General features: G+C 38.0%; 1 protein-coding gene across 1 annotated transcript; it reads left to right on the top strand.

Annotated features, from left to right (window-relative positions):
• Positions 1–1,197: 1,197 nt before the first annotated feature.
• On the top strand, positions 1,198–20,850 carry LOC114298393 (Nucleoporin, Nup133/Nup155-like protein). The gene is made up of 8 exons (XM_028242957.2): positions 1,198–1,708; positions 4,225–4,349; positions 4,443–6,290; positions 6,969–7,690; positions 15,784–15,936; positions 16,140–16,476; positions 18,603–18,670; positions 19,952–20,850. Exons 1-8 carry the CDS (start codon positions 1,515–1,517, stop codon positions 20,498–20,500), a joined length of 3,996 nt encoding a protein of 1,331 aa, XP_028098758.2. The 5' UTR covers positions 1,198–1,514; the 3' UTR covers positions 20,501–20,850.
• The last annotated feature ends 751 nt before the right edge of the window (positions 20,851–21,601 follow it).

Raw genomic sequence — 21,601 nt, 5'->3', positions numbered from 1 at the left:
TTTATTTTTAATTTATAGATAATCACTTCAAATGTTATACATTCCAAACTAAAATTCCTTCATGTGATAATTTAACAACTAATCATTAACTTTTATAAAAAAAGGAAAGAAAAAAGAAATGTTAACTAACAAAAAGAGAGAATCTGCAAAATAAAAATAAGAATAATGTTTGGTAGCTCGAGGATTTTGCCCCCCGAATCCCCCTAATGCCCAAAACGACCGTTTTGGGCATTAGTTTTTTTTTTTTTTTTTTCATTTTCGATTTGAAACCGATCTGAGAAGAAGAGGGGAAGAGGGAGAGGGAGAGGGAGAGGGAGAGGGAGAGAAGAAGAGGGAAAGAGGAGCAGCTGGTGGTCGGAGCAGCTCCCCGTCGTCGTCGCAGCTCCGGCCCGCCGTCATCGCCTCGCCGCCAGCTCGTCGCAGCAGCAGCTCCAACTCTAGCTCGGCCGCCGTCTCCGCCTCCGCCTCCGGCCCTGACTCCTCCTCTCCTCTCCTCTCCTCTCCTTATTCCTCCTGATTTCTGCTTTTGAGAAAAAAAAAAAAAACGACAACGTTTTCGATTAGGGGGATTCGAGCTACGTAGCTTTTGAGCTACGTAGCGTGACTGTAAAAATAAACCTCATAGGAGGTTAGTGTAATTTTGGAAAAAGGAGAGGACGCCATTGTAATTATAGAAGCCTTAAGGAAAGTGATTGTAATTTATCATTTATTTTTTGTTTGATTTTGATATTTGAAATTAAAATGCTCTAGAATTCGGGATATATTTGCATTGGGTGCGTCCAATGGTTTAGTTGTCACATCTTAAGATATAATAAGTGCGAGAGAACAGCAGTTTGAACTATTAGAGTAATAGTAGATTTTTTCTAATTATATTAACATACTAACACTATATTTGACCTAACAAAAAAAATTGATTTTTTCTAATTATATTAACATACTAACACTATTTTTGACCTAACAAAAAAAATTGAGACACATTAGTGGTCGTTTAGCACAAGTTAAAGTGGTTAACTTAGCGAAAAAAATAAAATAAATTAATTTAATTAATAAGATAAAATATCACGTATAGATTATAATCATTTTATTTTTTTCTTATAATCATTAAATCAATTAAAAAAAATTAAGAATTTATTTTGAAACAATTTTTTTTTTTTATTTTTTTAAACTAAACTAACATAATTAAAAAAATAAAAAATCAAACTAAAAAAATCTATCCAAACGAAACCATGCTCTCTCCACTTAGTCCACTCCACTGACTTTCCTTGAGTCAAACCAATGAACTGCCGCCAACTCCCCAATTCCTGAACTTTACCACTCCCTCATTTTCTCATCTCTCTCTCTCTCACTCTTCCTCTGTTGTTAGCGATCGTGAACGTCGATTCCAAATTCAAATTCTCCCCCTCTCTCATTCTAAAAACCCTGACCTCCATTTTCACGATACACTGTACCTCTTAAACCCTAACCCCCTCCTCCCTCTCTCTCTCTCCAACTTTTGACACTCAACTGGCGCAGCAATGTTCTCTCCGGGGACAAAGAAATCCAATATCAGCGGTCGCAAAGACCGTACTAGTCGTCTAGGTCACCCTCCTGATTCACCGATCACTCCTCTTGCAGAGAATCGCATATCTCTTCACGACAATTCAATCCCTAACCGCCCCTCCACCGGCACTCCTGCTCCATGGGCTCCTCGCTTATCTGTTCTCGCCAGGTACTACCACCACCACTCACATATGCTCAAACAAACTATAATAATGTACATTTCATCACAAATGCTTTTTAATTGTTGAAGTTGTTGGTTTGGTTTTGTTAGATAGGCATGAGATTAATAAGATTGTGATGGGAATTGGAATTCGCGGTAATGCATTTTGTTGTGTGTTCTGTGTTGTTGATTTGATTTTTAGGCTGTGTGTTTGGATCATGGATTTGGAAATGTAGTTATATTTCATATTTTACATACATTTTCCTTGTCCCTGATCTACACACAACCTTACACTGTGTTTGGTTATGCTGTGTTTGGTTGGAGATTTGTGCTTGGTTGGAGATTTGAGGAGTAATTTGGAAAGGGAAAGGAAAAGTTGGTGAAATGTGAATAAAATAGAGGGATTTGGAAAGGAAATGGGAAAATATAGGTTTTCGTTTTTCTTTCTGAATCTCTTCTCAAATCACCCAACCAAACACAGCGTTAGTTTCACACACCTTTTCTTTATCCCTTTCTAAATTCCTTCTCAAATCTCCAACAAAATACAGTGTGGGTTTCAAGTTGAAGTTATGTGAGTAATGAAATGAATTGCGATTATGGAATTGGTGAATTGGTTTAATTTAAGTGTTCCGCTATGAGATTAATAAGATTGCGCCGGGAATTGGAATTTTGTGGTAATGCATTTTGTTGTGTGTTTGGTGTTGTTGATTTGATTTTTAGGGTTTCGAGTTGAAGTTAGGTAGCTGAGTAATGAAATGAATTGCTATTATGGAATCGGTGAATTGGTTTAATTTAAGTGTTCTGCTTTGAGTTTTGTTGACTGATTTTTATCAGTAGCTCTACGGACACACAGAACCGACCACAAAACCAACTATATTAAATATAGGAGGAGCAATATGGGTGAAATTGTATTTTTATAATGGGCCTTTGCCTTGCCATCTGATATGTATGGCCAGATTTGGTTTATGTTGTTGGCTCTGGGTCCATAGTTTTGTTGTATTTTATTTCTGTTCATTGACAATTGAAGGAAACCAGGAGTCTCCGTATTTTATGTGAGAGAGCTTTAGAAATTTAGTGAATATGGACTTACTCATGGCTTTGTTTTGGATGGTTTGTGCTTGGGAAGGAAATGTTTGAATTATCCGGTTGCGTGATGATGCCCAGAATTTTGTTTGTATAAACCATTTTTTGTTTTGTACACTTGCAGACACGTGCACATTTTTTTTTTTTTTCGATTAGTATATATTATACACTCCTTCATTTGGTGTGAAGTGGTTTACTTGCATGATTAGCTCATCACTTGGCAGAAAGATGATCGCATGGTATCTGAAAATTCTTCATATTATTTGTTCTGCCTTCTTCAATAACTTCTGATAAAGTAGTTGCTGTTTGGTTATGTTTCCGAAGGTTTAATCTTGCTTTCAATAGTGGATAGGAGTACCACTCCAAAAATTCAATGAAGCAATAGTTGGTATTCTAATTTGACAACTTATGGCCCAACGAGTTGTAAAGAGCATATAACTCTAAATGACAAACTTCCTTGAATGGGTAATACTTATTGGCATGATGTTGATTTATTTGTGTTAATATAAGTGATTTCTCAAGATAAAAATAAAGACTCAAGAAGATTAAGTAATTAATAGTATGCTTTCTTAAATCTAGGTTTTAAGAAACTCATTCTTAAGAAGATAAACCTAACATAATAGCACATAAACTTCTAAGGAGGAGCCATGTGCATATTTGACAGACACTTCTCAGACACTCCCAGAAACTTGCCTAGCACTTCTTCAATGTGCCTACTTTGAAAGTAAAATTTAATAATTACGGATACTTTGTGGACACTTTGTGGTGACGTGACACTTATTGAACCGTCACAGTCTCACAGACAACTTCTTTGCTGAATCTCTTAATAGCAACAATGTTCGACATTCTTGGGAGCACGACTTACATAGCGTAAAGCGCAACAACAAAAGCAATTTTAATTGTTAAGTGAAGCGCACAAAAGTGCACTTTTCTAATAAGCTAAAGAACACATTTTTTTCATATTTTTTATTGTTTGCTTAAAAAGAATATAATTGATTTATTTTTAACCTTTTGATCATAATAGTATTGAATAGGCCATTGATTTGTTATTCAAATACCCATAGTATGGTATGATATGCTACCTATGAAGCATGGGTGTCGGTACACCGATACGGCAGAACCTTAAAAAAATAGGATATGGGTACGGCTGGGGTACGCTGATTTTTTATTTATTTACAATGATTTATAGTTAGAGATTCAACTTACAAATCAAAGTTTAACGCCATATCTAGAAAGAGAAATTACTAAACCAAAAAACCAATCATAATTCAACAATATCAATACCAAAGCAAAGTCCATGAGCTATTTTAATGCCATTATACTCTTTGGTGATGAAACTACGACAGGCTCTCATTACTGGAGAAATGACAAAGGTTCAGTGTCAAGTTATGTTCACTAATTTGGTGACTAATTGTTATATTTTTGTTGTTAACTTGATTCAGAATTCCACCAGTCAAGAAAAGTGAGAAAGTGGATGATTCAGATCCAGTTCAACCTGTTTTTGTTGGAGAGTTTCCCCAAATGGTTCGTGATGAACAAGCCAATCTCTTGCAGAAGCGTATTCCTGGTTAGTGCAGTTAGCTTCAGTATTTTCTCAACATTCTTAGTAATTTTAAAGGCTACTTTCTTATGTGGTGGGATAATTGTATTTCCTCGGCAGGTGAATTGTGCATCTCTGGTGGAATGGACAAGGAATCTTCCCTTGCATGGATTGTTTGTGGGAATAGGCTCTTTGTTTGGAGTTACTTGTCACCTGCATCTTCAAGAAAATGTATTGTTCTTGATCTTCCTCCGAGCATTTTGGAAGACGGAGGGATTGGAAAAAATTCTAGTACCGGTAACAGTTGGATGCTCTTCATTGTCAATTGGCATAGCACACGTAGGAACATAGACAAAGTTGTTCAACAGTTTAACTCTGCTGGTATTGTTATGTGTAATCAGAGAACTCGAACTCTTATATACTGGCCAGACATATATTCTGAAGGTGGGAGTTCTCCAATTACAAGTCTTGCATCTATTGATGAATTAGAGATGACATATTCACCTACTGATGGGAAGACCACCCCAAAACGGCAGCACAGCAAGCCAGGAAGCAGTTCAGCTGGATCAGGTTGTTTAAACTCTTTGATTGCTTCCGCGATCCCTGGTAGCAGACACATCTGTGTTGCTCTTGCATGTGGTTCCAATGGTGAGCTTTGGCAATTCTTCTGCAGCCCCGCTGGCATTCACAGGAAAAAGATTTATTCGGACCTTTTGAGTTCAGCTTCTCAAGGCAGTGATAGCAGTCAGCTTGTAGGGAGCAAGGGGTATCCAAGGTCATTGATTTGGCGTTCTTCACGTCATTATGCAGAGGAAACTAGTAGGCAGTTTTTCTTACTAACGGATCATGAGATACAGTGTTTCACTATTACACTTGCTCCTGATACAACTGTGTTGAAACTCTGGTCTCATGAAATTATAGGAGCTGATGGTGATTTGGGCATCCAGAAGAATTTGGCTGGTCAGAAACGGATCTGGCCTCTGGATCTGCAGGTTGACAACCATGGCAAAGTAATTACCATTCTCATTGCCACATTCTGCAAAGACCGGTTAAGCAGTTCAAGCTACATAGAGTACTCACTTCTGACCATGCAATATAGGTCTGGGGTAAATATCTCCCCCGAAAATATTGTGCCAATACAAGAGAGGGTTTTGGAGAAAAAAGCTCCCATCCAAGTGATAATCCCCAAAGCAAGAGTAGAAGAGGAGGACTTCTTATTTTCCTTGAGATTGCGGGTTGGGGGAAAGCCTTCTGGATCTGCTATTATACTCTCTGGTGATGGAACTGCTACAGTCTCTCATTACTGGAGAAATTCCACCCGACTCTATCAATTTGATCTACCTTATGATGCTGGAAAAGTTCTAGATGCTTCAGTTTTCCCTTCCTCAGAGGATGATGAAGATGGGGCATGGGCTGTGCTCACCGAGAAAGCTGGAGTTTGGGCAATTCCTGAGAAGGCTGTTTTACTTGGTGGAGTTGAACCACCTGAGCGAAGCTTGTCACGTAAAGGGAGCTCTAATGAAGGATCTGCACAGGAGGAGAGAAGAAACTTTACATTTGCAGGCAATATTGCACCTAGAAGGGCTAGTTCAGAAGCATGGGATGCTGGAGACAGACAAAGGGCAGTTCTCACTGGAATTGCACGTCGGACTGCTCAAGATGAAGAGTCAGAAGCTTTATTGAATAATCTTTTCCATGATTTTCTTTTATCTGGGAAGGTTGATGGCTCACTTGATAAGCTTCGAAGTTCTGGGGCATTCGAAAGGGATGGAGAAACAAATGTTTTTGCTCGGATAAGCAAATCAATTGTTGACACCCTAGCTAAACATTGGACAACAACCAGAGGTACCGAGATTGTGGCTCTGGCTATTGTGTCCACTCAACTCATGGATAAGCAGCAGAAGCATCAAAAGTTTCTCCAGTTTCTTGCTTTATCCAAGTGCCATGAGGAATTGTGTTCAAGACAGAGTACGATCTTTTGTCCATTTTATTGCCTGTTGCATCCATGTTTGTTATATATATATATGCTATTAATATTATTATTTTTTCACATCTGGTGTTTGTTAACCTTGAAAGCTCTTGTTTAATGAAGCTTTTATCTTTAGCATATATTTCATATGTATTGAACCTTTAGGCCTAAGAAATGCTTATTAGTCTAATGGTTCTTGTTGCTGGTTAGTAATGTAGGAATTGCAGAAGCAAAGTCATTGGTGTTTGAACATGATCACTTCTGTAGGTGTGCTGAGTGTGACTTTATCTAGATTTAGTATTGTTATTATTAGGCCATGTTGTAATATAAGAGCAACAAAATGTCATCTTTGGAACAGAAATGAGTCAATGACCTACTTTTTTAATTGTCAAGTAATGAATATGGTTGCTGTTTCATTAGATTCTTGTGTAAATCATGCGAGCAGCTTCTTATTCTCTATTGTGCTCAAATTATATAATTGTTATCATCTTTGGAACAGAAATGAGTCAATGACCAACTTTTTTAATTGTCAAGTAATGAATATGGTTTCTGTTTTGTAAGATTCTTGTGTAAATCATGCGAGCAGCTGCTTATTCTCTATTGTGCTCAATTATATAATTGTTATGATTGCTTTCTGATGCATCCATTAAGCCTAGGGTATTGTTTTTTGTTGTCAGGACAATCGCTGCATACTATCATGGAACATGGTGAAAAGCTTGCTGCCATGATTCAGCTCAGGGAACTGCAAAACTTGATTAGCCAGAACCGTTCAACTGGAGTTGGTTCCCCCTATTCTAGTTCAGAAAGTGAAATTTCTGGTTCCCTTTGGGATCTGCTTCAATTAGTTGGTGAGCGAGCCCGTCGGAATACTGTTCTTCTTATGGATAGGGACAACATTGAAGTATTCTACAGTAAGGTTTCAGATCTTGAAGAATTGTTTTATTGCTTAGAAAAACAACTAGGTTATTTGATCAGCACAGAGATGCCACTTGTGGTTCAGATTCAAAGAGCTTGTGAACTGTCAAATGCATGCGTGACTTTGCTTCGCACAGCATCGCAATACAAAAATGAGTATCACATGTGGTATCCCGCTCCTGAGGGTTTAACACCATGGTATAGTCAACCAGTGGTAAGAAGTGGCCTGTGGAGCATTGCCTCTTTCATGCTTCAGCTGTTGAATGAAATGTCTCATCTTGATATGTCTAGAAAATCAGATTTTTATTCTAATTTAGAAGTACTGGCTGAAGTATTACTTGAGGCATATTCTGGTGCTATTACGGCAAAAGTTGAGCGTGAAGATGAATACAGAGGATTATTGGATGAATACTGGAAAAGGAGAGATGCTCTTCTTGACTCTCTTTACCAGCTGGTGAAAAGATTGGTTGAAACCAGATACCAGGTTAATCTTGTGCTCTTATGTGTTTACTTTTGTTATCCTGGCTGTGTATTCATCTACATTAAAAAAATGACCTTGTGTATAAATATTATATGGTTTAATTTCTTTTACGCTGTGTTTAGTTGGGGGATTTGGAAAGGAATTTGGAAAAGGAAAGGAAAAAGGTGTGTGAAACTATGTGAAATATAGGTATATTTTATTCCCATTTCACTTGCCTTTTTCATTTCTCTTTCCAAATCCCCCAACCAAACACAACATTAGTGCATGTGTGGACTTCAGACTTCTTTTTGCTGGATACTTTGGCACTTCCTCATAAAATCAACTTGCTTCTATAATAGTCATTTAGGTTCATTGATTGTTTGTGGTAGTTGGGACTATGCTTTTAGAACTTAATTCTTAATGTGATTCAACCTTGAGTTGAGAAAGTTATGCAAGTACATTGGATACTTCACTGTGCTAGAAAACTTGTCTTACTGTTAAGGTTCTTTGATATCATTTTTGTCCCCTCAATTTTTGTGAGTATTCATTATTTCGTAATTGTTTCTTCTTCTTCCTCATCATGCTAAAATACCAAGTGCAATGCCTTCTTTTTTGGGTATTAGGCGTGTTTCCACACATGTTGTACCAAACCTAAATCCCACATCGAAAGAGTCCCCACTTAATTTTTATGGGAAACTAAAAATCCTTAGGACTCTGAAAACATAATATAGGCACTAATCCGTCATAACCAAACATCTCGGTTTGGGAACTTAGGTACAAAAAGGGAAGGTTATTAATTGATGCACCCCCTTTCATATAATTCAAGTGATTGGCCTCTACTAATCCTTTATTTTATGAGATAATATGGTCAAATAATTCCATAAAGTCAATTGTTAACCTAAATCCTTTACTAATCTAACAACTAGGTGATTGAATAAATAAGACATCATTCAAGTTGGATTTAATGAATACAACCACATCAAGCCAAAGATTTTTCACAAAACAATGATTTTCTTACATAAGATAAGACTTTTATTTCATATGGTTATAAATACAAATCAACTCAAGCGACATCATTAAAAATCATTCAAAATACACAATTGAGCACCAAAAACACGTAAACTTGCATTATTGAGGAACAATGCACCAAACAAGCAATATGCTATGAAAGACAAGGAAACTTAACCCGAATTCCACCGCAAAGCAACAAATATGCAAAATATGTATGAAATAATGTACAATGATCCTAAACATGCTACTAAACATACACAATGCAAACCTAAACCCGGTTTAGGTGTTACTAACATGATTCAAAGCAAATAAACAACTAACACATAACAAATCTAACATGCTGAATATTACATGATGATTAAACTGGGCTATGTGCATGCTAATATAAAGGTTTAACCATCCTAAACATGCTGTTTATACATATGTTAGAATTTACCATCACCTACCACCACTACCACCTCACCTACTCCACTAAACCTAACCCACTACACCACCTCACCTACTCCACTAAACCTAACCCACTACACCACTACCACCATCCACTACACCTACATCTATATAAGGAACTATTTGTAATAGACAGAACAACACAATATCAATCAATAATACAATTCTCTATTTCTTTTTAGACATCAATTTTAACATGGTATCAGAGCAAGGTTAACAACTTAGTCATTCTGCTTCACCGACGGGCGGCAGTCTCGCTTTGGCCGCCCGCCGGACCTCTACACATACCTTCCATTCGCTGCCACAAATCCCATAACTGAATCATCGGAATAATCGCCGTCGTCCACGGCGTCACCGGCGAGTCGAGCTGGCTCATTCAGCTCACCTCCGTCCTCTTCGCCAAGTCCGGCTTCGCCACTTGCGCCATATTCAGACCCCAAATCAACCTCAGCTTCTCCACCATGGCAAGACATGTTCCGATCTGCCTCCGTTCGCAAATGTGCTAACCTTGGATTGCTCTTCACGCTCGGGAGAGTTTTTAGCCGAATTCAGCTTCTCTTCATTGGTTGAAAGCATCACCATACCAGCTGTAACAGCACTCAGTTGTTCCTGAATCCGCAGGCGAGCAGCCTCCGCAGATGTGTCAATCTGCCACTGCCCCTTCCTTGAGCCTCTCTTTTTCAGCCCTCCTCCTTAGTGATGATTATCTCAGTTTCAGGATTCCCACAGCCATAGCATTGTACATATTTCTTGGATCGCTTTGATGGTGGTGGGATTGAAGCTTGGGTGTGCCTGAAGGAGGAAGACGATCAGTCCTCCTCTGGTTCCAATGAAAGTGTTCTGGATGGTTTAGTAAGTACTGTTCTCTCGCAGCACACCACAGCCGTTAACTCTCACAGGGCTTTTGCTTCTCTCACATCTGTTTTTCCTACTTGGGAAGATGTTCTTGACCGTGGGGCCCCTTCTGCTTCATCTGTGGAGGCTCACGATAGTGGTGTCTTTTTTAGTCTTTTTTAACAAGCATAATCATCAAACCCATCTTTCTTTTTGTTTTTTTTTTAATCAACCGCCCAAACCTTCTTTCTCTTTTATCTATATATATATAATTCATTTTATCATCATCATCATGTACCCCTTTTTTATTTATTTTTTTATTTTTTAAACTAATCTTCCTCTCTGCACCTACTCATCCAAACCTCTTTAATATATTCCACCGCCTGCACATCCTCCCCCCACAAATATTCTCTGTTTTCTTTCTCTATTTTATTGTATTCTTATTATTATTATTATTTTTATTTATTTTTTTCTTTTTTTATTTTTGCACAACCACCCAAAAAAAAAAAAAAAAAAAAAAACCAACCAGGCAGAAGACGAACTTGCACACCACACTCCTTTTATTCATGTCGGGGCTCCCCCCGTTCACCATTTTACATAAAAAAAAAAAAAAAAAAAAAAAAAAAAAAAAAAAAAAAAACAAAACAAAACAAAAAAAAAAACAAAAAACACACAAACAAAACCACCCCACCCACAGTGGGATTTTTTCTTCTCTACTCTGCAGCCGGTCTCTTCTTTTTGCCTCCGTCTTGGACGGCCCTTGCCGGTGTTGCCTCCGTGTTTCCTTGTCCACCGAGCACGTTCACTCCCTCATACTCCTCCACTGCCGCATATGGTGGACCTCCGAATCGGAACATCACGGTGGCCTTCCGCTTCAGCTCCTTGTTTTCTGCCTTTAGCACACTTATCTCTGCTCGCGCATCCTTATACATGCGTTGGAGCAGAGCCAGTTGGGAGTTTAACTGTTGCACCTCATTTGTCCTGCTCTGCAGCCGGTGCGACAAGTTTGTGACCGCAGTCATGGTTTCCACACATGACTTCAGAGTATACTGATTGGCCTCAATATCAGTTTGCACCGCCATTTTTTGCTCCACCGACCGCATCGGAAAGTTCAACGGAGCAAAACCAGAGGTGTTTGGTTGAGGTTCACTGGCCACCGCACCAGTTATTTCTCTTGTGGGCTCGTTCAGTTCTGGAAAGAGCGTGAGCAGACCACGGGAAGAGGAGACCATGTTTTGGGTAGCTGGATGGGAAGAAGAGGCCATGTTGCTGAGTGTTTCAGAGACGGGTTGGTTACAGCGTATTACAGAGTTTCTCTCTCAGGCAAGGAAGAGTTTTTCAGAAGATTTTAGCAGGTTTTCTGCCTCAGCCTCCGCATTGATTTATATAGAACATGACGAAGCGGCAGACACGCGCATCATGCGCCGCTCGACGCTCGCCGACAATATGGGCGCGCCTTTTGATGGCACGTCTTTTGATGGCACGCCTTTTGATGGCACGCCTTTTGATGAATTGGGCACGCCTTTTGATGGCACGCCTTTTGAAAGATTGGGCACACCTTTTGAGGGTGCAACTTTTACAACGGTCCGACATGACCCTATAAACTGTCCCGACATTTGATTCCGGTTAGCCTTTTACAACGGTCCGACATGACCCTATAAACTGTCCCGACATTGATTCCGGTTAGCTCCTTTATGGGTCCGACAAGACTCTGTAAACTGTTCCGACATTGATTCCGGTTAGCTCCTTCATGGGTCCGACAAGACTCTGTAAACTGTCCCGACATTGATTCCGGTTAGTTTCTACAAGGGTCCAGCAAGACTCCGTAAACTGTCACAACATTGTCTGCTACAACGGTCCGACATGACCCTATAAACTGTCTTCTACATCGTTATGACACCACCATACAGTGTCCTCTACATGGTTATGACACCCCCATACAGTGTCCTCTACAACGTTATGACACCACCATCCAGTGTCTTCACCAATGGTCTGACACGACCATACAGTGTCTCTTATCCTCTTTTATTTTTATGTATTTTCTTGTTTTGTTACTCTCTCCAAACTCAAGTTGGTTAGTTTCTATCCTCCTTGAGTTTGCGGGGGGCTGTTAGAATTTACCATCACCTACCACCACTACCACCTCACCTACTCCACTAAACCTAACCCACTACACCACTACCACCATCCACTACACCTACATCTATATAAGGAACCATTTGTAATAGACAGAACAACACAATATCAATCAATAATACAATTCTCTATTTCTTTTTAGACATCAATTTTAACAACATATCTAACTAAAACATGCAAAACAAAGCGAAAAATATGCAACTCTAATAGCCTACATGTTCACATATGCATGCTAACACCCTAACCATGATCTAATAATAAAAACATGATTTAATCATACTTAAAATAAACAAAATCAGAGGACTTACCCACTGGTTTGAAACAAACTGAAGAACACAATTGAAAAAGTAAAAATCCTTGCTTGAAAGCTTCCTTAGAGCTTTGGCTTTGCTTTGATAAACTTTTCTTCAAAACCTAGACTACTTTTAGTTGTAGAGCTACTGTTTAGGGTTAGGAATTTCAGAACTGAGACTAAGGGTGCAAGGCTTACACTTCTAATTCTCGTAAAACATTTCAAGAAGCTCAAACTCTTGATCCCCTTCAAGAGAGAAGGGGTGGTGGTGGTCTATTTATAGGCAAGGAGAGGTTTGGGGGCCAAGCAAGGAGTTGCTAGGGTTGCTTTATCGCTTTCGGGATCATGTCCAAAACGCAACAACAGTCTAAAGCGAAATAGAATTCTAGGGTGTCGGGATCATATGCAGGCATACTAGGCTTGTGCAACTACACAAAGCATGTGCGGGCACACCATGCATGTGCCTAGCTCAGGGACATGTGCAAATGAGGTGCGGATTTCCATGCAAACGTGTGGGGTTTCCATGTGCGGATTTTGCATGCAACGTGTGGATTTTCCATACGACGTGCAAATTGACTCTCCCGATGTACTGTGTGTTGGTCAACCCATTGGTCCACAAGGTCCCAAGTCAACCTTTCGTCTTCTGGGGATGCTTGTTGCCTAAGTAAGCACCATTAATTCTCAATCGGCGTTTTTAGATGAAAAATAGGTCAATGCTTTTGAAAATATCATCAATTCAGACTCAATCGGACCTTCCCCTCTCCTTTTCTTCTAAGTGGGACCAAAGAGTTAGGTTTTGGCTAAAATGGGTTCAAGGGAAAAATGGTCGTTTTCGCAAAAAGATGGTTTTGGCTTAAAAAGGGGTGATACAGCAGCTCGTAACAACTTCAAATATCTCTTGGCATAAAGTATTTACCGTTTCATTATTGGAAAGTTTTCAAGCGCCTAAAGTTTTAACGTCAGTCAAAATGAGGCGTTTACCCTAGGGGCTGTTTGAATGCATATTTTATAACTTATTTTCGTATTTTAGAGGTAAATAATAGGAACATATTAAAAAAAAATCTCGTAGTGCAACTGCTTAGTAACGGTAGTGAAGATAAAGGTCCAAGCACCAAAATACTGAAATATATTTTCAAAAGTAGAACTCACTTTAAGATGTAGTGACGGTTACATGGATTGGTATGTTTATTTCTTTTGTGGCATCATTGGCATGATATGAGTATTGTAGTCAAGTCAAGTTGTTATTGTTACATGATAGCGTTATAGCAATTTCTGTCAACAAAAAACACGTGCGAGGGTGTCTTGGTTGAGAGTAGAGTATATGAGTTCTAAAGATTAAAGATTTTCAGAGACAATGCAACAGTGGCTCCAAGCGTTCGTCATGTATATTTGCATTGAGCATGTTGCAATTAGTCTAGGGCATAGTTTTTACTTTATAAAATTCATCTTTATTGACCTATACTTCGTCTTGTGAGTATTATATCGTAAAAAAGTTCAAAACTATTATTGCCCCACCCCGCATTTTGGTTGGGGTCTGCCCCTGAGGTTAGACTGGTTGGGTTATATTTTTATAGTATCGAAGGCAATGACCCTGTATTTTCTTTTCTGCTACACTTATCCATCCGTTAGACAAATTTGGGAGCCCCACTGGAAGGTCACTTGTGTGGGTGCCACGTGCAGCTCTTTGCAGCAGTCCATAGACTCCAGTTTGATACCTTCTTGAAAGGCACCCACACGGGTACTGCGGATGCAGAGAGAGCTGCTCAATACTCACCCGAAGGGCACACAAGTGGGCACACTGTTATTTGGAAAATGTGTGAAATCCTTTTCTATATCTGATTATATAAAGGGTTGTGGTTTTTTTGTTCTAACCCTAGTGAAACTTTGTTTAGAGGCCTTAGTCACTTTGGAATCCCTAGCCTATCAAGAAATTGTTGCTATATTAATCCCATAGAAGGAACTCCGAACTCCATAAGGTCTGTGATCTTGTACCTTTGTGCTTGATGTGGCTGCTTTGGTTGGAGCGGGGGGTGGAGATCCTCTTTTGAAGAATAGGTTCTTGGTAGTTTTGTATAGTTGGGCTTTGGGAAGAGTGGTTATGGATTTATTTTCTTTTGTGATTTTATAGATTCTTTACATGTTTAGGGGTGGGTGTTATTTGTTTCCATCGTCTTGATGCTTGGCTTTTAATAAATTTTACCTTTTAGTTGTCAAAAAAAAAAAACCCACACACTCACTTGCACTGCATCCTTGCTATTGGCTGACTGTGATTAGAGCCGCATATAATGGAGGTCAATGTGTGGAGTTCGTTGGTAGGTTGATGACAGTTATAGCTGCAAGGTGCTAAGGCTTTATCATTCTATGGACGAGCCATTAAGAGAAGGCCAATGGGGTTGGAGCCACCAGTGGGTGAAAGTTGAACTTCATGGTCAAGATGACAAGATTTGAATGCATCTCAGTTGGGTTGTAAATCATTATTTTGTGAGTGTTGTTCTTGATTGTTAAGGTGGCTGAGGTTTTTCCTTAGGGATTGTTACTAATGTTTTCCACGTATATTGTTTTGTCTTGTTCTTATTTGTTATTGTGTGGCTTGCTTTTGAGTGATTGGTCAATCGATATATGTACATTGAGCAAATTGATTTAATAAGCTGCTGCTTTTGAATTTTAAATTGACATAGTTTTTCTTTGAGCTTGACCTATTCATCCCCTCAAAGCAGTAGGCACAAACTTTGTCTGCTTCTGTTCTTTCACAAGTAGTTACTTTATGCTTTGACTGCCATTAACTGGGAGGATGTATATTTTTATTGTGTTGCTTGAAGTCATCTCTTAGGATGGTAATTTTATTTATCAAAAAAAAATAAAAATAAAATAAAAATAAAATAAAACTCCTAGGATTGTAATATTCTATTCAAGGCATGACCATTTCAAAGTTGGTGCCTGCTATTGCCACTGGCTGAGTTTGTCCAGTGCCACTAGTCAGAATGGCCACTTGCTGCATGACATGTCAGTAGCTGTCATCACATAAATACTGTACATATGTTTCATTGTTAGTATGCCATCCGCATGTCAGCAAGCTTTGCATTGTCTATTATGCTTTGCTCAAGCAAGACTGATGTTTCCTCCTGGCTCTTTATAAATTGCCATTAACTGCTATTGTACAGGCAGTTGGGTAAAGTTTCGAGTACCTCCTATGCGCATCTAGCTATTGAAACCTGCTTATCCATGAAAAAAGAAAAGAAAATCAGTATTGCACGTAACCTATTTTAATTGCAATCAACTCTAAGCAGATTGAGGTGGAGTCAATTCACAAAAAGGAAACTCATGAGTGGGTGCTTTATTGTTGAAGATTGGGAACTCTAAGGTATTCTTATTAAGTATAGCCTTCTTGTCTTTGCAGGACTCAAGTGAAGGAACTGAAGAGCAAAGTGAAGCAAATCTTAGAAAGCTTTCATTACATTTGTTGTCTATTGCAAAACGGCATGAAGGATATCAAACTATGTGGAATATATGCTGTGATCTAAATGATTCAGAACTCCTTAGAAACCTTATGGTAAGAAAGAAAATTATACTTTTGTTCTTTATTTTTAGTAGTTAAGGTTTCTGGATGATAAAGTATGATGTCCTTATTCTTTGAACATTTTCTTTTTCTCTTATCACTTGGACACTATCTATGCATGTATATCCTTGTCTGCCTTTCCTTGGCTTATTTTATGGGCCCACTTGCCTTGACAATTCTAATGACTTACTTTGCAGCATGAGAGCATGGGACCCAAAGGAGGGTTCAGTTATTTTGTGTTCAAACAATTGTATGACAGCAAACAGTTTTCCAAGCTTCTAAGACTTGGGGAAGAGTTCCAGGAAGAGCTAGCTACTTTTCTAAAGCAGCACCGGGATCTCCTATGGCTTCATGAAGTGTTCCTTCATCAGTTTTGCTCAGCTTCCGAAAACCTTCATGCACTGGCTCTTTCTCAAGATGATAACTCAATTGCGGAAGCTGTAGAGGGGATTGAGTCTTACGGCACAAAAATGGAGCCAACTTTAGCAGAAAGAAAGCGTTTTCTGCAACTCTCAAAGATTGCTGCAGTGGCAGGTTTTCATTTATACTGTCTAGCTCCAAGACTTACCCCTGCCAGATATAACTGTAGCACCTTTTTCTGTTGTTCCAGTTCTTTGCCAACTTATCCTTGATCAAGAATTGCTTTCATGCACTTCATTATGCTTGTGCACCATCTTTTGTTTGGGGCTTCTTAATTCAGCATGAAAGAGCTGTGTTGCTTTGATTTTGATTCTGTTTAAAAGCCATGAGATCATCCTTGAAACTTTGTTTGTAAGCATTGCTGTTTGACACATGCTGTTTGAAAGTAAAAAGATAGTCATTAGCATATACCCACGAAAGCACAAAAGCAAAGGATAGCCAAATCCTACCTCTGAAAACCAGACCTTGAAGCCTATAAAGTTTAGAAGAAGATAAAAAAGAAGAAGAAGAAAAGCCTAGAAAGCTGCATGACCAACTTCCAATGAACAAAGTAATAATCAACATCCTCCCATGAACCTTAATATTCAGTGATTGGTCATCTGTGTTCTGTTTTGTTGAAGCATGACTTCGAATGGTAAGATATTATTTTGAATGGTCTTGGTAGCAGCATCAAATTATTCTTGGACTTGCCAAATAATAAACTAGAGAAATGAGCGTGCTAATTGCCCGAAGTTGATATTGGTGGGGTGAGTGGGCCATAATAGCGGTGGATGTGCAAACACAGACGAGTTCATGATGAATGATGAATTGTATGAACTTGTTTTAAAAAATTAATATAGGCTTCCTAGGTCACCTACAAGTTTTGTATGCTGTTGGTCGTTTCAAATTCAGTTTATTGCATTTAATTCAGTGAATTGTCGGAGTTGTTGAAGTTGCACATGAATTTGTGATCCTTTTCAACCATCGGTGAACTGTTTTTCATCAAAGTCTTATCAAAGTTGCCCTGCAAGATGAACATTAATCTTTAGCTAATTTAAAGTTGTTTCTGGAGACTTCTATTGGAAAATTGATGCTAGTTGGAAAGATGGAACTTGTCCACATAAGATGATTGGAATGGCTGCTGATATTACTACTTAAGTGAATCAATCTTAGTTCCCATTTGGTATCAGCTAAGAAGCCTGGATATGGACACGTGACACGACACAGATACGATATAAACACACCGACAGGTGAATTTTCAAAAAATGTAGGACATGACACATGGGGGACACACATGAAATATATAATTTTATATATTTATTATATGTTATATATATAAATATGTCACTCAAAGATAATAAAAATGTAATATAACACTAATTTCTATAAATTTATATGGGTTTTATTTTATTATTGTATCTTAAGTTGTTTTGTTCAAACTTATAAATAGTTTCACATGTGTCTAATTGATAGACACGTGTGTTTAAGCGATTGACACATATGTCCTCCAAGTGTCCAAAGAGTGTCCGAGTCTTTAAAGAAATTTAAAAAATAAGACACGTTTTGAAGAGTGTCGGACACGTGCCTTAAGAGTGTCGGACACGTGCCTTAAGAGTGTCCAAAGAGTGTCCGTATCCGACATGCACACAACATGGATACGTCACCTTCTTAGAGGTGTTCGTGTTTCTTAGGGTATCAGTTTGTTGGGGAAACAAATTAGAAACGTGTATCATTACTAATAGTTATTGTTGGTTGGTTGGTTGGTTGGTTGGGGCATGTTCTTTTTTATTTTTTTTATAATATTTGTTTCCCTATATTCTCTTGTTGTACAAGTGTTGCATTGCTTGGTTGGCTAATATTAGGATGTTACTGCATGTAATTAGAGATTTTATGGATCAAGATATATTTACAAACAGAGTCAATGTTGTGATGCTCACTTATAGCAGTGAAGGACGGTGCTATATAGAACATAAATATTTTTTTACATGGTTTCCTTTGTTTTTTTGGGGGTTAGAGTGGTGTCTTATTTGCAAGAGGATTTTGAATTTGAAGTACCTGTGTCTATAGGTTATTCCTTTTTCACCAGATAGCTCCGAATATTTTGTTATTTTTTTGGCAGACTGAAATGTTTATTTTGGGGTTTGAACCTGTCAATATCTTTCACTCCTGCCCAGTATAATTTTTATTTTATCATTTTGATTTTGTTTTTGTATTTGTACATTTCATTTAGAAGAGAATGATGGTTATTTAATATTTTGCAGGAAAGAATGCTGATTGTGACGAAAAGTTGAAGCGCATTGAAGCTGATTTGAGGATTCTGAAATTGCAGGTATGTTGAAATGGAATAAGTATTTGCGTTGTTTTTTTCACTGGAACCTTATCTGTGATTGTGCTGTCTGATTTATTAATCTTTTTTTTGTAATTATAAACTTACGCAATATAATTTGATTTTCCCATCACAATCACCAATGTTGTTTGAATGTGCATGACTCATTTATCAATTTAATCAATGGACTTGCTGGCCATTTTTTAGGGTTTTACTTGTGTTGAGCATTTATGAATTGGCTTGAATGCTTCCCTTGGAAGTCTTTTCTTAGCTGTTAGCCATATAGAAAAACTTCTAGACCAGTTCTCCTTTGACTTAGGTACCTTCAATCATTATGGTTTGGTTAAACTTGGCTCATTAGAAGTAGTGAATTTCAAACCATCATGGAATTTCTATTTTGGTCAAGTAAACTAAAATTCACTATCAATGTGTGTGGCATTGATAATCACACAAACTTTCTATTGAATAACATTTCCATGTTGGGGATTATTCCTTTTTCCCCCTTTGTAATTGGTGTTTCGAAATAATTTTCTTCTTTGGTGATTGGTGTTTCTAAATTTGTCTGGAAAATTTTATTACTGATGAAATTTAGTTGTGCATCTCTATTCAAATAGTGTTGGCTAGTGTAGTAAATAGAGATATGAATCTCCTTAACTTGACTAACCAAATGGCCATTGATAGAGTTGAGTGGAGAAGAAGGATTCATGTTGCCGACCCCATTTGATGGAACTTAAGACTATGTTTGGTTGAGTTTGATTCTTGTAAACTACATTAGTGCGTTTTGTTTTATTTCGGTTGGTTTGGCATAAGTGCAGAAGCATCTAGCTTCAGATGCCAAACCTTCAGATGCCAAACCTTCAGATGCTTGCTAGTTGAGGTTGGAAGCTTTAATAAAGAAAAGAAAAGAAAGAAAAAAAAGAAGAGAAAATCGCCAAATTCCTATTTTTTAGTAGTAGTTGTGGCAGCCAAAACAAACTCCACCTTGTAAATGCGAACAGCTCAAAATCTTCTAAAATTTGGAAAATATTTTTGATTATAATCTATACTATACAAGTAGCTTCTAGTACATTCTACAATTGATTGTACATTTTTCTCTAGCAATGAATCTGTCTAATTCAGCAATTATGTTGTTGGCTGTTATCTTGTTTTTGAGGGTTCTAATTATCAGTGAAGAACTCTGAATGTTATGGATAATAAAAGGCTATTGATTAGAATGCAGGAAATTATTTTATTCCAAATTTTGATCATTTTTCCGTGTAATTTGTTGTGTTACTCTCCTTGCAGGAACAGATTTTAGAACTTCTTCCTGATGATGAAGAAAAGAAAAACATTGGAAATCGGCTTCTTCCACCAGTAGACCTTATTGAGCTGTGCCTAAAAAGTCAAAATAGAGAGCTCTCATTACAGCCTTTCGATTTGTTTGCATGGACCAGTTCCTCCTTTCTCAAATGTAACAGAAGCCTTTTGGAGGAGTGCTGGAGGAATGTAGCCAATCAGGACGATTGGGAAAAAATCTATCAAACATCTATAGCCGAGGGGTGGAGCGATGACGAGTGCTTACAAGTTCTGAGAGAAACAATGCTTTTCCAAGCTTCGAGCAGGTGTTATGGACCTGAAGCAGAGGCTTTTGAAGGTGGCTTTGACAAAGTGCTGCCACTGAGGCAAGAAAATTTGGAGCTACAAACTCTGAAGGATACGGGTTGTTCTGTTGAAGCAATCTTGATGCAGCACAAGGATTTCCCTGACGCTGGCAAGCTTATGCTGACTGGAATCATGTTGGGAGTTACCCAAGTTGATACTGGAATGGAAGAGGGTCCTACTCCAATGATATGATGACAAACATCCACTCCAATACTTTCTCTTCTCTTGTTCTCTAATTACATTGATGTTTAGCTTGAAGTCAATTTGGTAATTGGGGAAAAGAGGCGAACCGAGTACGGATCCTCTGTGCCCTTTTCCCTTGTGATGAGGTTTCGGTGGTGTTTTTCTTAGTTTGGTCGAACCTTGATCAAGAATCTCCGGAGTCCCCTGATGTGGAGCTTTCATAATTTCTGTGAACTGATTGCATAGTATATATTGGCATACATTAATAGTAGTATATCTGCTAGCAGTGTGGTTGGATTGTTCTCACTTATGTGGCTATCTCAACCCACCGACATGAAAATGGAGTTCCATTTGCTTTCTTTGCCTTGTTTTTTCTGCCTTAGTTCCAATTAGTATTAATTAATTATTGTATGTACAAATATATACTTAGAAGTGGTGTCACATGCGTGTATATGATCAATTTATTTAAGAAACAAAAAATTATAAATGGTATGATTGAATTCAAAATTTGAAATAAGATCAGAAACTTCAAAAAAAAAAAAAAAAAAACAAAAAACAAAAAACCTAGATTTAGGTTATAACTACCCCCACTTAATTGTTATAGGGGTACTTTAGCAAAATTAAACAAGTGACATTATATAGGGGTAGATTGGCAAAATTAAAAAAGTGAGACGTAAATATCAAGTTGGACTTTCTCTTTGTATAATAATAATTAGCCTCTGTTTGGCAAGGACTTTTTCAGGCTTTTTTGGCTATTTTAGCCACAAAAAACAAAATAGGCTATTTTAGCCATAACAAACAAAACATCACATCCAACCCATAATCATTACATTCTTCTCTCACAAAAAAAGTCAAAAAAGCCAAAAAGCCAAAAAGCCCTTCCCAAACCAAGCTTTTTAGCCCAGGCTAAAATAGTCAAAAAAGTCAAAAAGTCAACCCACTTTCCAAACGGAGGCTAAGGTGTCTACAATGGATATGGCGTTAAATATGAAATATATAAATTTTTATTTTGATTTGAAAACACGTGTCACTTAAGCGGTTAAGGTCTTGTCTTGTTTATCAAATTGATCTTGTCTATCAAATGATCGCTAAGGATCTTGTTTATCAGAA

Source organism: Camellia sinensis, chromosome 7 (genome assembly GCF_055761805.1).
Source record: "Camellia sinensis isolate YWXY chromosome 7, ASM5576180v1, whole genome shotgun sequence".
Lineage (NCBI taxonomy): Eukaryota > Viridiplantae > Streptophyta > Magnoliopsida > Ericales > Theaceae > Camellia > Camellia sinensis.
The sequence above is the reverse complement of the archived record's forward strand: the minus strand, read 5'-3'. Positions and strand labels throughout refer to the sequence as shown.

Excerpts from the sequence above, each read along its gene's own strand:
- LOC114298393 (XM_028242957.2), top strand. The coding sequence starts at position 1,515 with ATGTTCTCTCCGGGGACAAAGAAATCCAATATCAGCGGTCGCAAAGAC. Across the intron at positions 15,937-16,139 it reads AACTCCTTAGAAACCTTATG|CATGAGAGCATGGGACCCAA; the intron begins GTAAGAAAGAAA and ends CTTACTTTGCAG. Across the intron at positions 18,671-19,951 it reads TGAGGATTCTGAAATTGCAG|GAACAGATTTTAGAACTTCT; the intron begins GTATGTTGAAAT and ends CTCTCCTTGCAG.